At 37.3% G+C, this 22,930-nt stretch overlaps 1 protein-coding gene across 1 annotated transcript in view; it reads right to left on the bottom strand.

Moving 5' to 3' along the window:
• Positions 1-22,930, bottom strand: part of CSMD1 (CUB and Sushi multiple domains 1) — a 1,239,551-nt gene that overhangs the window by 205,394 nt on the left and 1,011,227 nt on the right. Inside the window, exons 28-33 of the mRNA XM_030037616.2 lie at positions 22,531-22,669; positions 18,134-18,321; positions 13,169-13,363; positions 5,823-5,939; positions 2,301-2,414; positions 304-399 (exon numbers count right to left, since the gene is read on the bottom strand). Coding sequence (XP_029893476.1) covers positions 304-399; positions 2,301-2,414; positions 5,823-5,939; positions 13,169-13,363; positions 18,134-18,321; positions 22,531-22,669 — 849 coding nt within the window. The remainder of the gene's footprint in view (positions 1-303; positions 400-2,300; positions 2,415-5,822; positions 5,940-13,168; positions 13,364-18,133; positions 18,322-22,530; positions 22,670-22,930) is intronic.

Below are 22,930 nucleotides of genomic sequence, written 5' to 3' on the forward strand. Positions count from 1 at the left end.
ACAATCCTCACTGTGTACTTCTGCAGTCTGAGGAGGACATGAACACTCAACAGTAAGGAAGCAACAGATTACAAACTACCAAGGGAGGCTGGACATATTCAGGTCCATGGGGCCACATAGAATTCACCGGAGACAACTGCCATTATGAAGCCAGTCTACCATCAGAAGTAGTCCCTGATGGCTGGAAAAAGGTTAAGACTACACCCATATTTAAAGAAATACTTTAAGACCTAAGAAGAATTCAAAATAATACACTGTGTGAGACTGGCACTAGTGTCTTCCACCAGAAGCAGACATGTTTACCTTGGTAAACAAAGTGGAACCCCCTGGCTGATGCCCCACTCTTAGCACTGAATCGCAGAAGAATTTGATTAGATGTAGCCAAAGGCAATGTCTCTCCTACAAATGAAAACAGAAAATAAATTAAGTACGCAAAACAGAAACAACAGTTACAGCTCTTCAGTACGTGATCAAATATACTGTTAAAATACATAGTTTTATGTTTTCCTCTATAGTTAAAGAAAACGTAAATAACAGTGTATAAAATTAAATTTGCCATTGGAGGTTTGAAAACTTGTCAGAATAAAAAGGCTTCATGATTCAACAACATAAACTTTCTGACATTTACTGCAGCTGTTGGAACTAGAGCTCCAATAAACTACTTGTCTGGGGAACCCTACTGCCATCTGGGGCCAAAACCATTAGAAGAATTTTTGGTTAACTTTTGCCTGTGATTGAGAGCTTTACCTTGCCTTGCAAAACACATGAAACAATTAAAAGTATTTGAAAAATGCCACAGGGGATCTTCATGTGATGTTTACCATTTCAAAACTAAAACGGAAATGAGAGAGAGCAGATCCATGACTTGTTTTATGTAGTTGCTTCAATAAAATATACGGTCACACATGAATTATATTACATTATTAACTTTCTAATAGCATTTCAGATTTTATATATTGACTGGAGGATTACTAAAGATGTTTAATACACTTTATCTCCTTTCCTGAGATATCTATCTACAGTCATGATAAAAGTTCAGTAACGAATAAGTACAGACAAAATTACAGTACTTTTACACTGCAAGGATGCCACTCCATATGACAACTGTTTTTATTCTCACTGGATTATATCAACCCATATTTTAGGAAATTCTACTGAAATGAATGATAATGCAGTAATTTAAAATATCTTAGATAACTGGATAAATAGGATTTATAATTCTTTCACTTAGATCAGTTTTGTATTATTGTAACTAGCAATTCCACATAACAGAACCCCATCCTAAACCAATGTAAAGCAAATATGTCACAAGTAATAAATAAAAATCACAAGTTTAAATTCCCTGCAATTATTTTCAAATGTCTGCTGTGAAAACAGACATTAGTGTAAACTTTTTTGTATGTTTGATGCAGTAAAATTGGGTGCTTAAATGAGTTGTCTCTTAAATTTAAACATTAAAAAGCAAACATTTTGTCTTGTTGCTGAACTCTTGCCAGTAATTAAACAAATTTTAAAATGAATCTGTGAACTCTTATTATGACACAAATAGCTAGGATTCACCAGAGAGAAATGATGAGCTGAATTTTTCAAATAATAAAATGTTTTCTATAAATCAAATAGATATGTTACATTCTTTTAATATCAAGTATTTCTGCAATTATTCAAAGTGAAAACCAAGAAGTCATGAAAAGTCCTGGATTGCAAGAAATCTTAAACTCACATATAAACTCTCCTAAATACTAGGAGTGTATGACAAAACACATTTCTAGCTGCATATATTATCCACTTGAGATAAACATAGCCATTATACATGCATACATTGGAAACTCTGGCCATGCTGAAATCCATGTAAGTTTAGTTATGATTTCATAGGGTCACCATTTTGCTATAGTTACCTGAATGCAACAGCTGGCCTGCTTTAATCTAAGTGCATGTTTGCATACAGATAATTGCATCTTGTGAATACAAGTAATTTGTGTTTAAATTAGACGTTCAGAAAATGTAGATGTGTAATTGACAGAGTTTAGGGGCAGAGAAGATAATTATACCATCCAATGTGCCCTCTTACATAAAGATCTGAGAATTTCATTCAATTATTTCTGCACTCATCCTAGTAATCAGTTCTTGCCTAAATCGTATGTCTCGATTCAGAGATTTAGAAGGGTCTTCCATTTCCCTTGGCATCCTGTTCTAATGACTTTATTACTATATTTCCAAATGAAATTTGTAATATTCTCCTGATTTATTTTTTCCATACTGAGCCATGCAAGAAATGTATACTTCTTATCTTTATTACTTACCTGAGTGGGATCCAGACAGTGAACTAAGAAGTCTAGCCTGAGAGTTTTCTCCATCAAATAATTCTGCCACATCATTCAAAGCTGTCTGAAAATAGGCAAATTGTCCAAACACAACTACATTAAAAAAAAAAAAAAAATAAAAAGAGAGAAGATAAAGCAAGAACCTCGTCTTTAAAAACAAATTTAATGAAGTATTTTTGCTTGTCTTGGTTACCAGTGGATTCTTGCATGAATCCTTTCCAAGTCAATTTATTGTCTACCATGATAAAACAGCTGCATTAAACATAAGTAATGAGAATCTCATGTGCTTTTCATTATTTCCTTAATTTTAATTAAAAAAAAAAAAAATCACTCTTTGCCCAAAAGTGTGCTCTCCAGTCAAACAAGTCTTGTTCTTTATTGAATACATACCTATGAGAATAAGAAAATGGAATATCTAAAAAGGAAAGTTTTTTAACCAAAATTTCATTACCAACCTTAGCAGCTATTAAGGAGAATCTATAGTCACATATGATTAGTTGCTCACCCAGCTTTAATTTGAGGAAGAGGTTTTAAACTTATTGATTTGGCTATTTTTGTAACTTTGTATTAGTACTTATTTTGTCAGAAAGAATATAAAACCTGATCAAATATTAAAAATATCGATGTGTTACTGGTTTTGACATATTGCTACACTTAATTGCACTTCAGCTGTAAGTAATTTAAAGTGTATTAACAAATAAATGATTTAATTGTACAACACATCTCACTAGTAATTATCAAATGGTTCACTGAATTCAAATATCAGAAAGCAGTAGAAACATGAAGTAATAGATCAGTAAAATCAAGTCAATAAAAATATTACTTTGTCACTCCAGCCACCCATATTTTATTGACAAGGGAGGAATCTGTTTTAAAATTATACCTATTCCAGATTCTGTATACAAACCACAGGTATTCAACGCAGCACAATTTCTGTACAGATTGTATTTTCCAACTTTTTGTAAAGTTCTTAATTTTTTTAACTTTTTTTTTTAAAACAAATTGCGTAGTCCAACCTCCTGATTTTGAAAAGCAGGGCTAACTTTGAAGTTAAATTAGATTACTCAGGTCTTTTTCTGAGCAAATTTTGAAAACTAGCAAAAATTCTTCTTCGAGCTACCTGTACTTAATTGCTGTCACGGTGAAAAATGTTTTCCTTAAGTCCAGTTGGAATTTTTTGTGCTACAACTTGTGACTACTGCTATTTGTTCTCTTACTGCATACTTCCAGAAGGAAGGGTCCTCCTGCACTTCTCTTCTCCAGGCTGAACTTCCTTCAACTTTTGCTTGTACGATGTTTCAGCCTCCTAATCATCTTGCTGGCTCTCTGTTGGGCTTGCTCTATTTTGGCAATCTGTGCCTTGTAATTTGGAAGCACAAAACTATAGACATAGTTTCCAGATGCTACTTCATGAAGGCTAAGAAGAGGGAAAGTGTGCTTTCTCTCAACTTGCAGGCTATGTCCTTGCTAACGCAGCCCAGTGTGCAGTTAGTCTTCATTGCTGCACGGGCATCCTTTGTGCAAACTATTGTCAACTAGAAGTAAAGTTACTGCAACGTTCTTCAATCCCCAAACCTATTAGAACTGCTAAAAATAAACCTTTTAAAACAAAATTTGTATAACAAATGAAAAAGGATTGGTTTTAAGTTGTCTCTATGGCCGGTACATTCAAGTAACTTTTCTGTCAGGCCCTCTTCAAATCAGGACCATCATGAGATCCAGTACAGAGAAATTATTTTGTCAGCATTGTAACATTGCCAAGCATTGTAAATGTTAGCTATAGATTCTGCTTGTGCCAATTTCTAACAAATAAGATTAAAAGTATTTATTTGTTTAGATGGCTGGTGAAAAGGTTGTATAATTTTTCAACAGCATATGGTAAAATATGAAATTTTGAGCATTATTTGTTGACATCTTCTAAATTTTGATAATATCAAGATACTCAATATACTAATTAAACACCAAAAAATTAAACACAATGTAATTATGTTAAAGAACTTCACAACTACTGATATGGGCCTAGAGATGTTGTGCATGTTCTCTATCAGGAATTCTAGTAAAAATATTGTGTAATAAAGCCTCTAATTGGATAAATGTGTGTGTCTCTAAAGCTCCAATAGCATTTCACTACTATTTATCTACTGCCTTGGGGATCTAATGACTCTGAATGATTTGACAGATCCTTTCTATAAGTTGCAGCTACTTTCTTGTTCTACTGGTTATTTTCTTGCATTCTATGCAATTCTAGCAGGAAAAAGAATTATATCCTATCAAATCTCACTTTCACTTGTAGAAAAGTGAAAACTATAATAAAAGAATACAGAGTACTTCTTTTAAACTTTCCTGTAGTACAAATCTCAAGGATTTGTGTTACTCCCACCCTTAAAACATTTATGAATAACTTTTATATGATACTTATTGTGTTTTTTTTAAATAGGACAATAACTAATTAAAATATATTTTATTTGGTAATTATTTAACCATAGTTATTGCAAGTATCTGCTGTGCAAATGTATTTCTTTTCTTTCTGAAGACATGCTTCTGAAATTTAAGAACAAACTTTCTAAAACATGATGAAAATGGAATTAATGATTTTCTTACTACAAAGCCGTGAACAAAAGTTGTGAACAAAAACATTGAGCTTGTCTCTACTACTACTACTACTACTACTAACAATAATAATAAAGACTAGTAATCAAGAGTTCAGTACTAGAATGACATAATGAATTACTATTAGCAGGTGTAATAAAGTTTTCCCAAGCTCTCAACCTGTAAATCTCTAACTGTCAGCAGCTTTCCAAATTCCTCAGTGAAAAAATGCTGAGTCCTTACAGGTTTCGTTGCATACAGAAAGTACCAAACACACTAAGTTGCTATGCATTCAGTCTTTTGTACGTAAGTAGTAAAATGGACCTTACTGCTATTTGTCTGGATTTGAATTAGAGAAACCTGCTTTGCAGAAAACCATGCCCTGCCTACAATTGCACAAGTTTTAGAGATTTTGTCCAAGTATTTTGACACATTGAAATAATCAGTTTTGTGACTTTTCACAAACATTTCTGGTACTTTTATGTAAAACTGCTTTCTTTCCCTCCACTGTACTTGTTAAATGTGATCCTGCTCATCCAGCCCTTGTTAAAACATGCAAAACAAAAAGTTAAAGTATAGGAGAACACATGATGCTTGTTTTTTGACAACTGATTTTACTTTACAGGAAGCTTGAATGAATGATTATCCTATGATGATGAATGACGTAATCAATGAAAGTATTCAGGATACGCTTGGAGAGCAGACACAGGTGGCTTAGCTGAAGTCTATTGATTACTCTAGGGAGAAGTAAAAGGTCAAAACCCTAGAATCAATTTCCATGTCAAGAATACATTTATTTTTGATAAGCAATTTGCAATACACAGAAAATCTAAGGTCACTATTACACATGAAGGACATTTGAACAGCAGAACAATCATTAATGATTAATAAATCAGTAGAAGAAATTCTTACCAAATTCTTTAGGTACAGTTATTGAATAATGGCAAGTCTGTCCAGCAGTGTAATTATGAGGATAACTTGGTGATAAAACCACTCCCTCTGATCCAGTATACTGCCCTCCACATGGTGCTGGAAACAAAATAGAAAGAAATGTATTACATTAATTACAGTTGCCTTTATTAGTTCAGCCTGAAAATGAAAACCTAAAGATTACAAAGTGACAGTTTAGTGGTTTTGCTTTTGTTTGGTCTTCCTATAATGACATATTAATTAGTTCTTTCTCAGGATATAATTTTTATTAAAATTTCTTTAAAATTAGAATACATGAGAGTTTCACTTGACTACAATTATTCCTATAGGACTGGAAGTATAAATTATTTAGTTGAAGGAAACTGTAAACATAGAATTTAGGTGGTTGGTTTTGATTTGAATATATGTCTATATCTATCTATCTATGTATCCATGTAAAAAAAAACTCAGAAAAAAAATAAGGTACTGCATAAATAAATGGCACAACACAGCTATCTTGGGTCTCAGAGGAATACATAAATACACTCATCGTACCCTGCACAGAATGCCATGGATTCTGCTTTGTGAATGGATGCTTAAATTGTCTTGCTTTTCACAACTTCCTACATGATTATCAAAAGAGCATATAGATTATACATATAAAAAAATCTTCAGATTCCTATGTGTATAAAATAGAACAAAAAGAATAAGAGAAACTCTTTAGAGCTACAGGAGTTAGAAGGGATATTTAAAGGCAGTGGAGCCCCAGCCTTCAAGACTAGTCAGGCATTATGTAAATAGGAGTTCTGCCCGTATCATGAGAAAAAAAAATGAAAAATGCATGCGTGGTGTGTTCCTTCCATGTACGGGCAATAAATGCGGCATGCTAAGGGACTGATGGATTTACCAATTACAACTGAAAGCATTACATCACAGGAGGTCTGTGTCTCAAGGATTTCTCAGGAAAAGCCAAGGCAGGGAGCGGATGAAAGGGATATGTGCTTTTGGAGAAACAGCAAACATAAGGAGTGACTATTTTTAAGTTAAAATATCTCCTTGTGTTGGATATTGAGTAAATACATTTGTATACATTGAAAACAAAGTATTGCTGTCACTTTTCTCAGCTTTTGAGAACTAATGGAAAGGCTTGGCTGCCTATCAAAATCTTTATTAAACTATAAGTCTTATAATAATTACATTAGTTATATGCAATCCAGTGCTCTTTTTTTTTTGATTGAATTATTTCATCAAACACTACTAAAAACTACAGATTTTACAAGAATAAAAGATTGTTGTACAATGTTATTTTACCCAAGAAGCCAATAATGAAATTGTTTTAAAAATAAATAGATACAATAAATTATTAAAAAATAGAATTAAAAATAGATACATTAAATTATTAAAAAATAATTCAGGTGGACAAGCAGCTCATTGCTCTGGGGCTACCCAAGGACCTTGTTACCAGCTCCTGGCTCTGCCGCCCCGGCTGATGTGCTGCGGGGCAGTGCCTAGTGAGCGAGGGCCCAGCCTGGGCTTTGGCCATCCTCAGCCCCTGGCTCATCCGCCCCTGCGGAGCAGACCTGCTCCTTCTGCTCCCTGACAGCGACGGGGCTGTAAAATCACACTTGAAATCTCTCTACGAGTTTAACTTGCTTATACAGGCAGCAATTAAGACTACAAATCTGTATCTTCTCTTAGCTGCTTATATGAATTATTCAAAAATGCAATGTAATGATAGAAGATGAGAAGTTTAATCTATCAGTAGGCTGAACAGGATTATGTGGCTGAGGTGAAACTCAAATATCACAAGGTATCAGTTCATGCCATGAATTTAAAATCTTTATATTTCTTTCTCTTCTTGCTTTGAGGATACCGGAAACTAAGCCACGAAGTCTATCTTCTAATTGCCAGATGAAATTCTCAAGTCATGAACATTTCACTGGAATTAAAGTATATCCCTTATGCTTAATTTCAAACAAATTTCAAAGTTATGGAATTGTAAAAATGTTCCCTTCTAAAATTTGTTTTCCTATTTTTACATGTGTTTTTGATAATTTCTTGATAATATCTGTGATAACATCTTTGTAGTATATCCACTCTGTAAGGAAAGCCTGCGAGTGCTTGGGCTAAAAAAGATGCAGGAAAAGTTCTCTTGTAGGTTAAGGCTGTAAAATTTCTCAGTGCAGCGCTGTGACAGTCAAACATGTCCTAAACACAGCCTCAGTTTGGACTGTAAGTAACGTTTGTTTTAGTGAGCAAAACCTACATTTTCAGAGGATGTATTTTAATAACTTCATTACAGATTGTGAAATAAATAATGAAAACAGTATGCCTGAGACTTTCATTAGTGTTTCAGAATACAGCTACTGGCAGTTGCTGTTACCTAGATAAATACAAAAATTGTTTTTATCATGCCTGACTGTAAAATGTTACCTTAAAAAAAAAACAATAAAAAATGCACCACAAAGAAATAAAGTTGAATTAATTCACTTAATCAGGGTAATCGACTTAAAGAACTAAGTGTATCATTTTCAGAGAGTCTTAGGATTTACTATACAGCACTCATTTTAAGTTCTTTTCCATTTTTCATGCTTCAAAATGTGTAATGTTTTTTCATACAATATTTTAAAGTTCAAAAAGGGGCAATTAACTGTCAGCATAAATAAATATAAACTCAGAACATTGTGTTAAAATTTTTGTTCTTGAGCATCATGAGCATTTTTGTTTTGATATTTTCAGTTTTGATTGGGTTAAGCCGTACATTACAAGAGGGCTTTATGTGACAACAAAGGTGATCCTGAGTGCATTTTGGTTCTGGCCTCCTATATGACTTGTACCCCTACAATTATGTATAAATATGTTTTATATAATGGATCTGTATTTCATATCTATATTTAAACATAAAATAATTTATTTTGTTTACATTTTCCACTCACATCATTGTTTTTACTTCAAATTATTAGTGTCTCAACTTTACTCAAAACCGTGCCCTGTGACAAAAAGAAGGATTCTTTACTTCCTTTGGATCTTTGGCACAGCCATCATTACAGTACTATGGTAAAATAAGACTTACAGGGATCCAAAGAGCTTATGCAGTCCTCAGTAATTTGTGGTTCCATTATAACCACAATTTGAGACTTTTGTCCTTCTCATAAATCAAGTCTATTTTATTAAAGAGTTATTTAAGACTTCACAAAGAAGTATAAATAGATAAATATGTGTTTATCTAGTACGGTTTACTCCATACTAGAGACACAAGTGTAGCAGCCATGTAAATGATACTTTAAAAACCTCCACACCTTAACTGAAGTCATAAGAGTATGTGTTTAAAAATAGAACACACAGTAATCCGTACTAGATAAACAGACTTAAAGTACTTTCACAAGCATGTATTCCAGTTTAGTTCTAATCAGATTTCACAGTGTCAAGACACCCAAACTTTCAGTTAGTAATTTCCGCTTCTTTAGACACCCAGTGTTATTTAGAATAGGTACCACAAGCATCCCAATACTGCATTAATTGTCACCTTGGAATAAGAATTATAATTACTGAGGCAGAAAATTAAAATGACATCTCAGAGCTACGGCTAACTAATTTATCCTCTATCCCTTGTTTCAGCATTCGTGTTCTATAAATATAGAACAATTTTAACAAATCAAAAGAAAGTTACATATATTAAGCTATTGTGAATAAAGTACCAAATGATTTATGTTGAAAAATAATCGCCTGTAGAATTTTAGATTTTTAATATCTATTGGATGATCCTCAAAATGAACTCAGTGTGAAATATTGATATCTTTTTTGTTAAAATACAGGTATTGTTGTAGGAGCTCTGTCTGTGTGTTCTAGACTTTTATTTCTGGATGTAAAAAATAGAGGATTCAAAAGAACATTTCCCCCAAGTTTTTATTTCATATTTTATAAAGTGTTATAGAAATAGGTAGTACTTTTATAGCAAATTATTTCTTAAGAAATAGGATGTTCATTCTGCTTTAAAAAAAAATTAAGAAAATAAATGTTGATTTTTAAATTTAAATTTGAATTTTGTGTCAAAGACACAAACAGCCCAAAAAATAAGATGAAAAGTGTATCAGTTTACAAGGTGAACCACAGGTCATTTTTCTTTTTCTACACTACTCAGTGTTTTATAACAACTTCTTAAATAATGCAAAATATAATAGTTCTACAAAAGTACTTTCATAAGATATTAAAGCTAAGCTACTGCAATGTCAAAGCAAAAGCTGCATTCTGCACTCTTTATAAGCAAAACAATCATCCTGCTATTCCATGTGCTCTAAATATTCACCATATGGAGGGAAAAAAACACTTGCTATTTTTCTTTAAAATCTTTTAATAAACAAGGGTACTGAAACAACCCCTGAGGAAAAAAGATCCATCCTAATTTTTTTTTTTCTGTTGATGGTGGTCAACACGCCGAACGTGAGCCAGCAATGTGCCCTTACAGCAAAGGTGGCCATCAGCCTCTTGAGCTAAGTGTTAGGAAGATCATTTGCCAAAACAACAAGGGAGGTGATCCTTCCTCTCTACTCAGCACTGGTGAGGCTAGGAAATGTTTAGCGTAGGAAACAGAAGGCTTGGTGGGATCTTATCAATGTTTATAAATAGTTGATGGGAGGAAATGAAGAGGAGGGAGGAGCCACTGTTCTTAGTAGAGTCCACTCACAGAACAAGAGGCAATGATCATGAATTAAAATGACATGCCATTCTAAACACAAGAAAACACTTTACTGCTGTGAGGGTAGTCAAACACTGGCACAGGTTGCCCAGAAAGGTTGTGGAGTCTCCATCCATGGGATATTGAAATCCCAGCTGGACACAGTCTTAGGCAGTCTCTTCTAGGTGACCCTGCTTGAGCAAGAAGGTTGGAGTAGGTGATCTCCAGAGGTCCCTTCCAACTTCAGTGATAATATGTACAGGGGTCCATCCAGGAGATAGCTAACTACAGTGTAGGTTGAGGACCACCCAGGAGGCAGGGTCAGAAAGAGAACTTTAAACAAGTGCACATAACATAATTCAGACAGGGAGTGAAGGGCTACAGGGCTGAGTTTAAATAGAACTCCTGGGCCTTTGGACTGGGGCTGTAAGTGGAGATCCCAGCTGAAGCTGGTCAGGGCAATTAAGACCCATCTCTGCTCTCAGGGCCAAGCTTGCAGGTGTTAAATTAAAATCTACACAAATTGTTACTTGAATACCCTGTGATTCAAACTCATAATAATAAAAATGACAACAAAACAACAACAATAATAACAGGTGCATACAAAAATAAGCATATATAATAATGATAGGTATATAACAGTAATGTTATAAATAATAGAAATGTGTCTAGAGTAATTTCACTTTTTGTGGGAAAATCTGTTTAGCATGCAGCTACTGACCTGTCACTCTAATCTGAAAGGCTTGGAAATAACTGATGCATACTTTTCAATTATTCTGGGTTCTCTGTTTCATTGGTAAATTATTGGTTTTCTTCACAGAGTGGTTCTACAATCTCCATACTTTTCTTTAAACTGGCATAACCTATAATTCTGTGGATATTCTGCCCACCTCTGAAAAGAGGAGTTTAAATGATATATACATATGTGTGTATATGTATGTGTGCGTGTGTGTGTGTATATATATAAAAACAAAAATGTGTATGTGTGCCTCTGTGTGTGTATGTACAGGTACATATTTGCACTGGTGAGACCACACCTCAAATACTGTGTTCACTTTTGGGCTCCTCGCTACAAGAAAGACATTGAGGTGCTGCAGCACGTCCAAAGAAGGGCAACAAAGATGGTGAAAGGTCTGGAGAACAAGTACTATGGGGAGCAGCTGAGGGAACTGGGGTTGTTTAGCCTGGAGAAAAGGAGGCTGAGGGGAGACCTTATCGCTCTCTACAACTACCTGAAAGGAGGTTGTAGCCAGGTGGGTGTCAGTCTCTTCTCCCAAGTAACAAGTGATAGGATGAGATGAAATGGCCTCAAGTTGCACCAGGAGAGGTTTAGATTGGATATTAGGAGAAATTTCTTCACTGAAAAGGTTGTCAAGCATTGGAACAGGCTGCCCAGGGAAGTGGTTGATTCACCATCCCTGGAGGTATTTAAAAAACGTGTAGATGTGGCACTTCGGGACATGGTTTAGTGGTGGACTTGGCAGTGCTAGGTTAATGGTTGGAATTGATGATCTTAAGGGTCTTTTCCAACCTAAAGGAGTCTATGATTCTTATTTTGTGTGGTTTTCTGTGTGTGTCAGGGCAGGGATTACAATCCAAAGTGCCTGAAATAATGTGAGACTTGTACTGAAGTCTAGTAGAGTGATGTTTTCATAGCTGAAGTCATACAGAGAAATAGCAATTAAGCAGTATGGATAATCAGCAACTCACTGTATCAGCTTCCCATGCCTTTTTTCTTTAGGAGTATAGACATACACTTAGGCTATGGCTACACTGGACACTAAACACTACAAGAACCTATTCTTTGGCCTTGACACCAAACAGCATGATTGGCCACAGCAAATACCTGTAATAGTACTAGTACTACTACTCTCACTTTCAGAAATAAATGTGGGTGGCCTACCAAGAACAGCCTCTGTCCCATGCTTACTCTTGCACTGTGACAAAGAAATTTAAAGAGTGCTGTAAGGTCTGGATCAAAATCATGCCTGGAAATAGTCTAACAACTTAAATCTAACAACTTAACCTATTTCCAGCCCCACTCCTTACTCTGAGCACAATTCAAATAGTATTTGCATAGTTTAAGTTGTTATATCCTTTTAAAATGCAGTTCTAAATTACTATCACTGGGAAGGTAATACATGAAAACAGTACATCTTGAGACTATGTGGGAGCACAGATAAATCCCTATTATTACAAATCAGTCATATATTGAAGCTCCATTTTGTTGAAAGGACTACCCCTACTTGCAGTCTAAGAAACAATAAACTGGCAAGAGACAATACAAGGAGAATAAAAAGAAACAACAGATAGGCCAGTAATCCTTCATAATTATTGTTTAGTCTATTTTATATGGATTCTCATACAGATCACAAAGCCTTCCACTAAAATTGATGTAAACGGGAAACCATGGAAACTTACATATTACATTGTAATCATTATTATGAACATAACAATATGTGTTGATTTCAGAATTTAAAGACATTTTTAAATACTTCAAACAATACATTAGTGACTAAGCTATAGTCCAAAACTTGTATCATCATAATTTTCATTTTTTAACTTCAGGTTTTTTTAATACAAGTTACATGCGTAGAAATACTATAGCCTCAGGGACTGAGAAACTCTGAATTCACTGGGGGGACAAGGGAAATGGTAAGAAAACGGTACATACCATTACAAGATGGCAATGCTCTGTTCCATGCTGGCTTTCCATCTGCACCAATTACACAAGTTATAGTTGAAGGATCAATAATCTTATATCCGGAATCACACTGGTAAGTAATAGTTGAACCAAGCTTAAAGTCTGTTCCGATTCTTGTCCCATTCATGATGTTTCCAGGATCAAAACAAGCTTCCCGTGGCTTTTCTGTTAAAATGAATTAAAGTAGTTTACATTTTCAACAGCTTATAAAAATATTTTTCTTGTTTCTGTATGTTTACTACAAGACCATGGATGTTTGCATTACATTGGTTAGCTGACCAAGGAAATTATACTGAGAGGATCTAACCAGCAGCATTTTCTTCCTACCTTTTGTTAGCAGAACTCTTCAAAAACTGAATGACTCCAATAAAGTTTAGTAATGTAGAAGAAAAACTACCATTTCTAGAACTCACCACTTAACACTATTATGTTTTTTAACCAAGTCACCAGTACTCAATAACTTCTGGTTAGAAAGCTGCCATACAATGGAATAATTTACACATTAAAAACATATTGTTATTTCATGCTTCATATTTAAGAAGATCTAATAATAACTGAAGCTTGAAGGCTGACAAAATAAGCGCACCAGTTATTTTCTGGCATGAGCTAATAGGTACGAAATCTTTAAGTCGAAGTGAGTACAGGCAGTGATGTTACCAAGACTAGCAATTCATTCACCATCTTTGGCAAGTTAAAATACAAAGAAAAGGGATGGGAGAAATAATTCATATTAGTAATTACTTTTTTTCAAGAATATGATTGAGATGATCTTCAAATAGGAAGGATTTAGGCACAGAACACTTTATAACTAAATGAATGAAAATAAAATATTAGTATTACTATACTGTCAGTGACTATGCAATACTTTTTTCTACAAAAGTTTCAGACACAACTCAGTCCTTTCAAAATCTATGAAAACATTGTGTAATATTACTTCTCTAAGTAATATTTTGCTAAATATGTGAACTCTTTAGGAGGGAAGGATGCGCCTAACAAATAGAAGTTCATTACAGGAAGCAAAGATTTTGTATTAAAAAATTCCAGAGTCAAATTCATAGTTGAAGTTTACAGCATGTCCTCCTTCCCTTATTAAATGTTAATAAAACAGGCATTTTGATGAAATACTCAAGGAATATTACCAAAAAACAAAACTAGATGTCCATGAGCACAAACGTGAAGATCACCGAGGCGATCAGCTCCGCCTCAGGCACGTTCCGCAGCGCAGTGGACCGCTGGGGTGTAAGGGGAGGGTGGGGGGGTCCGCAGCCGCAGAAGCCTCAGGGGAGCGCGGATGCCCCGGGGGCGTGCGGAAGCCCACCGGGAGCCGGCAGGTCTCCGGAGGGAGAGTGGCTGAGGAGGCGTGGGCAGGGCCAGGCGTAATGGCGCCCACCCCCGCTCCCACCAAGGGCAGCCTGCAGAAGCGCCGGCGACCAGAGCGGGCATGCAGGGTGCGGCGCGGGAGGGCGCCTCTTCGAAGGAGGGGCATTCCGCTGCCCGAGCGGAGAGGCTTGAGGTGCACGGGACCCAGCCACGGTTCTGTCACCACCTGCGCAGGCCAAAGGCGGTCACCCTACCCGAGCCTCAAGGCAGAACGGCGGGCCCTCGCCTGAGGGCACAGGCTGCAGCTCCGGCGGGGGGGTCTGCACCACCCCAGCGGCGGGCGATGCCTCCACCCAGACGGAGCTGCCGAAGGGAGAGGCTGCAGTGCGGACCTCAGAGCCCAGGAAGGGCCGAGACCTTTCTCCTGGGGCAGGGACGGGCAGCAGAGCTGCCTGCAAACGGTGTGCCCAGGTGGAGGACCTCCTGCAGCAGGTGGTTGAGCTAGAGGAGGTGGTGAGAAGGCTGGGAAAAAAGGAAGACGCAGGGAACTACAGGCCAGTCAGTCTCACCTCTGTGCCCGGCAAGATCATGGAGCACATCCTCCTGGAAACTATGCTAAGGCACGTGGCAAATAAGGAGGTGACTGATGACAGCCAACATGGCTTCACTAAGGGCAAATCATGCCTGACAAATTTGGTGGCCTTTTACAACAGGGTTACAGTGTTGGTGGATAAGGGAAGAGCAACTGATGTCATCCACCTGGACTTGTGCAAAGCATTTGACACTGTCCCGCACAACATTCTTGTCTCTGAATTGGAGAGACATGGATTTGATGGATGGACCACTTGGTGTATAAGGAATTGGCTGGATGGTCTTACTCAAAGAGTTGCGGTCAACAGCTTGATGTCCAAATGGAGACCAGTGATGAGTGGCATTCCTCAGGGGGTGGTATTGGGACCAGCGCTGTTTAGCATCTTTGTTGGCAACATGGACAGTGGGATTGTGTGCACCCTCAGCAAGTTTGCTGACAACACCAAATTGTGTGGTGTGGTCAACACACTGGAGGGAAGGGATGCCATCCAGAGGGACCTTGAGAGGTGGGCCCATGCAAACCTCATGAAGTTCAACAAGGCCAAGTGCAAGGTCCTGCAACATGGGTCAGGGCAATCCCAAGCACAAATACAGGCTGGGCCATCAATGGATTGAGAGCAGCCCTGCGGAGAAGGACTTGGGGGTGTTTAACGAGAAGCTCACCATGACCCTGCAATGTGCCTTTCCAGCCCAGAAAGCCAACCGTATCCTGGGCTGCATCAAAAGAAGTGTGACCAGCAGCTCGAGGGAGGTGATTCTCCCCTTCTACTCCTGTCCTGGTTTTGGCTGGGACAGAGTTAATTTTCTTCCTAGTAGCTGGTACAGTGCTATATTTTGGATTTACTATGATAATAACGTTGATAACACAGTGATGTTTTGGTTGTTGCCAAGTAGTGCTTATCCTAAGTCAAGGATTTTTCAGTTTCCCATGCTCTGCCAGTGAGTAGGTGCACAAGAAACTGGGAGGGAGCATGGCCAAGACAGCTAACCTGAACTAGCGAAAGTGATATTCCATAGCATAGGATGTCATGCTCCATATATAAACTGGGAGGAGTTGGCCGGGAGGGGCAGATCGGTGCTCGGGGACTGGCTGGGCATTGGTCAGCAGGTGGTGAGCAATTGCATTGTGAACCACCTGTTTTTCTTGAGTTTCATTTCTTTTTTCTTTTTTTTTTCTCTTGATTGTCCTCCCTGTCCCACTGGGGCCGGGGGAGGAGGACGTGAGCAAGCGGCTGCATGGTGCCTAGTTGCTGGCTGGGGTTAAACCACAACAACTCCGCTCTCGTGAGATCCCACCTGGAGGAGTGCGTTCAGCTCTGGGGCCCCCAACAGAAGAAGGACATGGACCTGTTGGAGCGAGTCCAGAAGAGGGCCATGAAGATGATCAGAGGGCTGGAGCACCTCTCCAATGAAGACAGGCTGAGAGAGTTGGGGTTGTTCAGCCTGGAGAAGAGAAGGCTCCAGGGACATCTTATAGCAGCCTTCCAGTACCTAAAGGGGGCTGGAGAGGGACTTTTCACAAGGGCATGTAGTGAAAGGGCAAGGGGTAATGGCTTTAAAGTGAAAGAGGGTAGATTTAGATTAGGTGTAAGGAAGAAGTTCTTCATTGTGAGGGTGGTGAGGCACTGGAACAGGTTGCCCAGAGAGGCTGTGGATGCCCCATCCCTGGCAGTGTTCAGGCCAGGTTGGACGGGGCTTTGAGCAACCTGGGCTAGTGGAAGGTGTCCCTGCCCATGGCAGGGGGGTTGGAACTAGATGATCTTTAAAGGTCCTTTCCAAACCAAACCATTCTATGAATCTATGATTCTATCAATTTTATATAAAATATTAAATAATGTACTTAATAAGATATTGAACTCTTAGGCACAAATATAGTGCCCATTGAATATAATAACTTTTAAAAATATACTGTTCTGCTCTTCTATGTTATATTTTTATTTTCTTATTACTTCATTTAACTTCCTATTGCATAGATTCACACGTATCAGACTATGCTGAGAACAAAAAAAATACACGTAGCGAAAATATGTATGCACATTTTCAACAGGCATCTTTCTCTCTTTATCTCCTGCTCAACTTGTCATTTTCTTCCCTTGCAGGCCAACAAGACTTCCTGGAACAAACTGTTTTCCCATTTTATTTATATTTTGTTTCAAGTTTAGGTAGGAACAAACAGACTAAGATTTTATCTATGGCAATATGACAATTACTTTGGGAAGAAAAGCCTTGCCAGTGTGGAGAATAATGCATAATGCTGAATGAAAGATGAAGACTAAATATAAAAATGATTTAAGAGTTCTTTTTAACCTCCCTCTCTTTTATTGGTATGTTATTTCTATACTCTTTAGATATTTTTGTTCCTTCATTTCTGACATGTACATTAATGTAGTTTGCTTCCATGTCAAGAATAAAAAACTGAGGCAGCACCTCTGCTAATGAAAAACAGCTTGATAAATCTCAGCAGAGATGACAATCAAGCCAGAGACAGCATCTGCGACCAGAAAAGAAACCAGCATTTGAAGCGAGTGTGTGTCTTTCTTTAATAAACAGTCAGCATAACCCATTCTCTGGCTTGTAATAGATACCCCCCAAAAAATGCAAATATTGTCCAGCAGTAGTTATTAAAAAATGCATATGTAGATTCAACAACAAAGTGGAAAGGAAAATGTATTGGTATGTACCAGCAAGGAAGCAGCAGCAGTCATGTATCCTAATTGGGTAAGACAATTCCATTATTCTACAACTCTTTTTCAAATGCTACTTGTGATGTGCATCTTCTATCTCTACTTTTTTTTCTGGAAGATGAAAACGTGCATAAGTAACGTGAGAGAGATTTTATGAAAGAGGATTTCTGTGTTCCTCCACACATTTACAGAAAATAGTTTTGAAAACCTACATCAATGCAAAGAGGTATTTGGCAGTTCAGTATGAGTACATCTAGAAGTAAACAGATTTGAGTCTCAATAAATACTAAATGACATTTCTTTCCCTTTATCTTTCCATAGATTATGGTGAGAACAGTACCTTTATAGTCAATGGCAAATCCTGACATTCCAACAGAAGCATCACTGCGAAAAGCCAGAAACAGACTGTTACCACTGCTCTCTATTCTTTCAGGAGCCTGTGAGCCTTGAAAACTCCCAATTAGAGGACTGTTGGAATCTTCCCCTTCATAAATATGTAGAAAATCATAACTGGGTTCCATACTGAAACTGAAAATAAAGGAAAAAGAGAATTAAGTCTTCATTTCTTTTTCATGAGTTAAACACTACTGTGACTATGGCTGCAGTCTTCTGCCTAACACATTTTCTTCTCAAGAAATAAAAGTCTTTTTAAATATGATTCACAGTGAAAATTTACCAGCTTTCAATGGAGTTCTCTTTACCATTGATTTGAACACCTTCAGCTTTCCAAAAGATCTACTATCAGGCCATCATGCAGGTTCTGTCTACAGTCTACAGTCAATGAAAAAGCAGCATATCCTCCCACCTATCCTAAACACCTTTCTCAAGATGGAATGAATCACCTGCTGCAGAAAGGCTGCCTCTTACCAGTGACCATGATCCAGACAAGTAGTTTAAATTAAAAGTCCAGCTTTTAGTTGGCTAAATTCGATGATATTAAATCCACCCATTACAAGCACAAATTTACCACTTCAGAAACAAGACGCTTTCATACAGAAAGACCACTATCCTGGAACTTGCCTTTGTTCATACCCAAATTATATCAGGGAATTATGATAAAGTGAATTATTATTCTCACTAAACCATCTATGCTATGCATATTTGATGACATTTATATGTTTATACAAAGCAATTATGAAGATAATACGAACGGAATGTCTTTCAGAGGAATTTAATTGAGATGAGTTCTGAGACAACATAAAGATAAAAACACAGGCACTCTCATCCTATGCAGACAGTGCTGTCTTCTCAAAGCCAGTTCCTTGAGAATAGTACAGGTCTTAGCTGTAACCTACTGCCTAAGAATGAAAAATGTTAGATAAAATAAACAGAAAGTGGTATGTTAAGAAAGTAGATTTTGCAGATGTCAAAGAAACATTACCCCCCTCAATCATCTGTCAAAGGTCTTGGGGGTCTGGGGAGGCCCCTGCTGACTGGAAGCTAGCCAGCGTTACTGCAGTTTACAAGAAGGGTATGAGGGAAGACCCAGGGAACTACAGACCTGTCAGTCTAACCTCAGTTCCTGGAAAAATTATCGAGAAGATTATACTGGGTGCTGTTGAAAGGCATTTAAAGAATAATGCAATCATCAGGCACAGTCAACGTGTTCACAAAAGAAAAGTCCTGTTTAACTAATTTGATATCCTTCTACTATAAGGTCACCCACCTAGTGGATGAAGGGAAGGCAGTGGATATAGTTTTTCTGGATTTTAGTAAGGTTTTGATACTGTCCCTCACAACACCCTTCTGGACAAGCTGTCCAACTGCGGGATGAGCGGGTTCATGGTGTGCTGGGTGAAGAAGTGACTGAAGGGCAGAGCTCAAAGGGTTGTAGCGAATGGGGCTATATCTGGCTGGTGACTTGTCACCAGCAGTGTTCCTCAGTGTTCAGTTCTAAGGCCAGTTCTGCTCGTGTATTTATTAACGATCTGGATGCAGGAGTTGAATGCACCATTACCAAGTTTGCTGATGATACGAAACTGGCAGGTGCTGTTGACTCTCTTCAGGGAAGAGATGTCTTGCAGAGGGATCTAGATCGACTGGAGCACTGGGCAATTATTAATGGGATGAAATGTAACAAGTCAAAATACCGGATTCTGCACCTGGGACGGAGCAATGCCAGGCACAAGTACAGACCGGGAGAGGAGTGGCTGGAGAGCAGCCCTGCAGAAAGGGATCTCAGGGTGCTGGTCGGCAGCAGACTCAGTATGAGTCAGCAGTGTGTCCTGGCAGCCAAGAGGGCAAACCCCATCCTAGGGTGCATCAAACACAGTATAATGAGCCGGTCAAAAGACGGGATTATCCCGCTGTATTCAGCCTTGGTGCGGCCTCACCTGGAGTACTGTGTGCAGTTCTGGGCCCCTCAATTTCAGAAGGATGTGAAGGTCCTTGAGTGCATCCAGAGGAGGGCAACACAGCTGGGGAAAGGGCTGGAAGGAATGTCCTGTGAGGAGCAGCTAAGGACTTTGGGCTTGTCTAGTTTGGAGAAAAGGAGGCTGAGGGGCGACCTCATTGCTCTCTACAGCTTCCTGAGGACGGGAAGTGGAGAGGGAGGTGCTGAGCTCTTCTCCCTTGTATCCAGTGATAGGACACGTGGGAATGGTTCAAAGCTGCGCCACGGGAGGTTTAGACTGGACATTAGGAAGCATTTCTTTACTGAAAGGGTGGTCAAACACTGGAACAGGCTTCCTAGAGAGGTGGTCGATGCCCCAAGCCTGTCAGTGTTTAAGAGGCATTTGGACAATGCCCTTAATACCATGCTTTAACTCTTGGTCAGCCCTGAAGTGCTCAGGCAGTTGGACTAGATGATCACTGTAGGGCCCTTCCAGCAGAAATAGTCTAGTCTAGTCTAAAAAGCAAGGAAGTTATTGAAAGAATTGCAGAGATGGAGTTATTTCAGCACTGACATTTCATATAAATCAGAGGGGGTTTGTGATAGTGCATTAAGTTTTTTGTGTTCTAACATTAAATATATTTGTAAAACTATGTCAATTTACTTCTCTGTTACAAAGTTACCTGTATGTATTTGCAAACTTTTTGTTAAATATGAATCCATATTACTCTTACGGTTCATTTATATTAAAAATACAGTATTTATTAAAAAAGAAAAGCAGACAAAGTTTTCCATTTGGTCTGTTCAATACCCATATGTATACAGATAACAGTGTTGGTTCTCCCCTCCTTCTTAATTTGTATTCCAATTTTCTTTTTTTTTTTCAGTTTTCTAAATATATTTCCAAAATTAACAACCCCACAATCTACACCTTAAATGCCCTATACCACTATCAGTCAGAAATGGATGAGTTTCCAAGAATATTCTCCAACATCAGATAATGTTGTAAAAGGTAGTGCCAAAAACCTGGGAAGCCATAGCATAACCTTTTCTTTCAGATTTCTAAGGAAGATTTCTGTCTGGAGAATTTAAGAACTTCTAGCACAGCGTATCAAATCTAGGAAAGACTTAGGCAGTCCAGTGTGTATTAATGGACTGCAATTATTTATAAAATGTACTAGAAGTATAGCATAAACTGCAAATTCCATTATATTGCTCATACTTGTATTCCTTAAAATGGAATTCACAAACAAACCTGAATACTCAGTAACTGTAATTTTCATTCATCTTACTTGAAATGGAGCATTTGAGCTGATAATTTAGGCAGTCCACAGAAATATGGTGCTTACCACACCTATCATGTGACATCTTCAAGAGTGTAATTAGTGGAGGACTATTCTTATCCCTTAATGCTATTTGATCAAATACCTGAAGAACAGAATTATCATATTCTTGATTATATAATTTCAAGTACCTTAGGTTTTAATTCTTTAATTTCTTGTGTATCAATATTTTATTAGAAAACAGATTGCAATTAGTCAGTGAAAGAAATTGTTTGGGGTTTTTTTGTTTTGGTGTTGGTTTGTTTTTTGTTTTTTTTTTTTTTTTTTTTTAAAAAAAGGATTCAAATGTTACACAACAAAGTTCTGAACATGCCATCATCTCTTCCTAAAAGAATCAGAATTGGTCACCATCCCACTGAAGTCAACAGCAATGTTACCATTCTTAGCTTAAAAATCACACTTAGGACAGAGAATCAAAAAAAGAAAAAAATTTGTATTTGCATCCATAGATATAGCAAGCAAGATGATTATATAGGCCTGATTCAAATAGAAATGATAAATTGAACATATGAATATGACTATATCCCTGAACTTCAATTTGTGTTAAAAATCCATGCAACAAATATAGGTTGATGATGGAACACTAAGTAAAACTTTTTTTAAAATTATGAGACAACATTATCTAGACATCTTTTATGTCTTGACTAAGTAGACCAATTTTTTTTTCCTGATCTAGGCACTCCAAGTAAAGTGTATTTAGACTGTATTTGTAAAAGACTTTAAAAACTGAGTTAGTTTCCACTACAGTTCAAGACTCTACTATAAGGTGCAACAACGTAAATCAAGCATTTCTACAAATTTACATTGTTTTTTAAAGATTTTTATTTCACAGGTCACAGAAAGTTTTGTTTCTCAGGAATATATTTGATATCAAAAGTGCCATATAACTATATTATTTTCTTTTATGTTATTTGAAAGCAATGATATAGCACATGTTAGATGTATGCTCCAGGACTTAGCCAGAGAATATAATTAGAAGCTTTAAGAAGTGATAAATGATGCCATTTTTAGATGTGACATTTAAAATCCTTTTAAACAGAGGCATTCATCTAGAAATGGTACCTTTTGAATATCAAGGCAATGACAAAGTCAGGGTTTACTTTTATTCTCCAGTCACATTCTTTTCCAGGAGGATAAGGCTGTGGATAGTTAGGTGATAAAATAACACCTGCTGGGCCTGTCAGGTTTCCTCCACATGCAGCTGTCACAATGTAAAAAGAAATAGGAATATGGTCACAAGTTAAATTCACAAGCACATATTAACTGTTAAATAGGAGTAAATTGACTTCTACATTTACCAAAAATAATAATAATTTAAAAAAACCAACCAGAACTTTCCCAATTCCAGCTAGCAAACATTTTTGTATTTTCCTTAAAAAAGTGAGCTTTGTTCCTATTCAAAAGAAGCACGAGAAAAGCTCTTTCTAAAGAAATAAAAATATGAAGTTATATAGGAAGTCCT

Source organism: Aquila chrysaetos, chromosome 15 (assembly GCF_900496995.4).
Source record: "Aquila chrysaetos chrysaetos chromosome 15, bAquChr1.4, whole genome shotgun sequence".
Lineage (NCBI taxonomy): Eukaryota > Metazoa > Chordata > Aves > Accipitriformes > Accipitridae > Aquila > Aquila chrysaetos.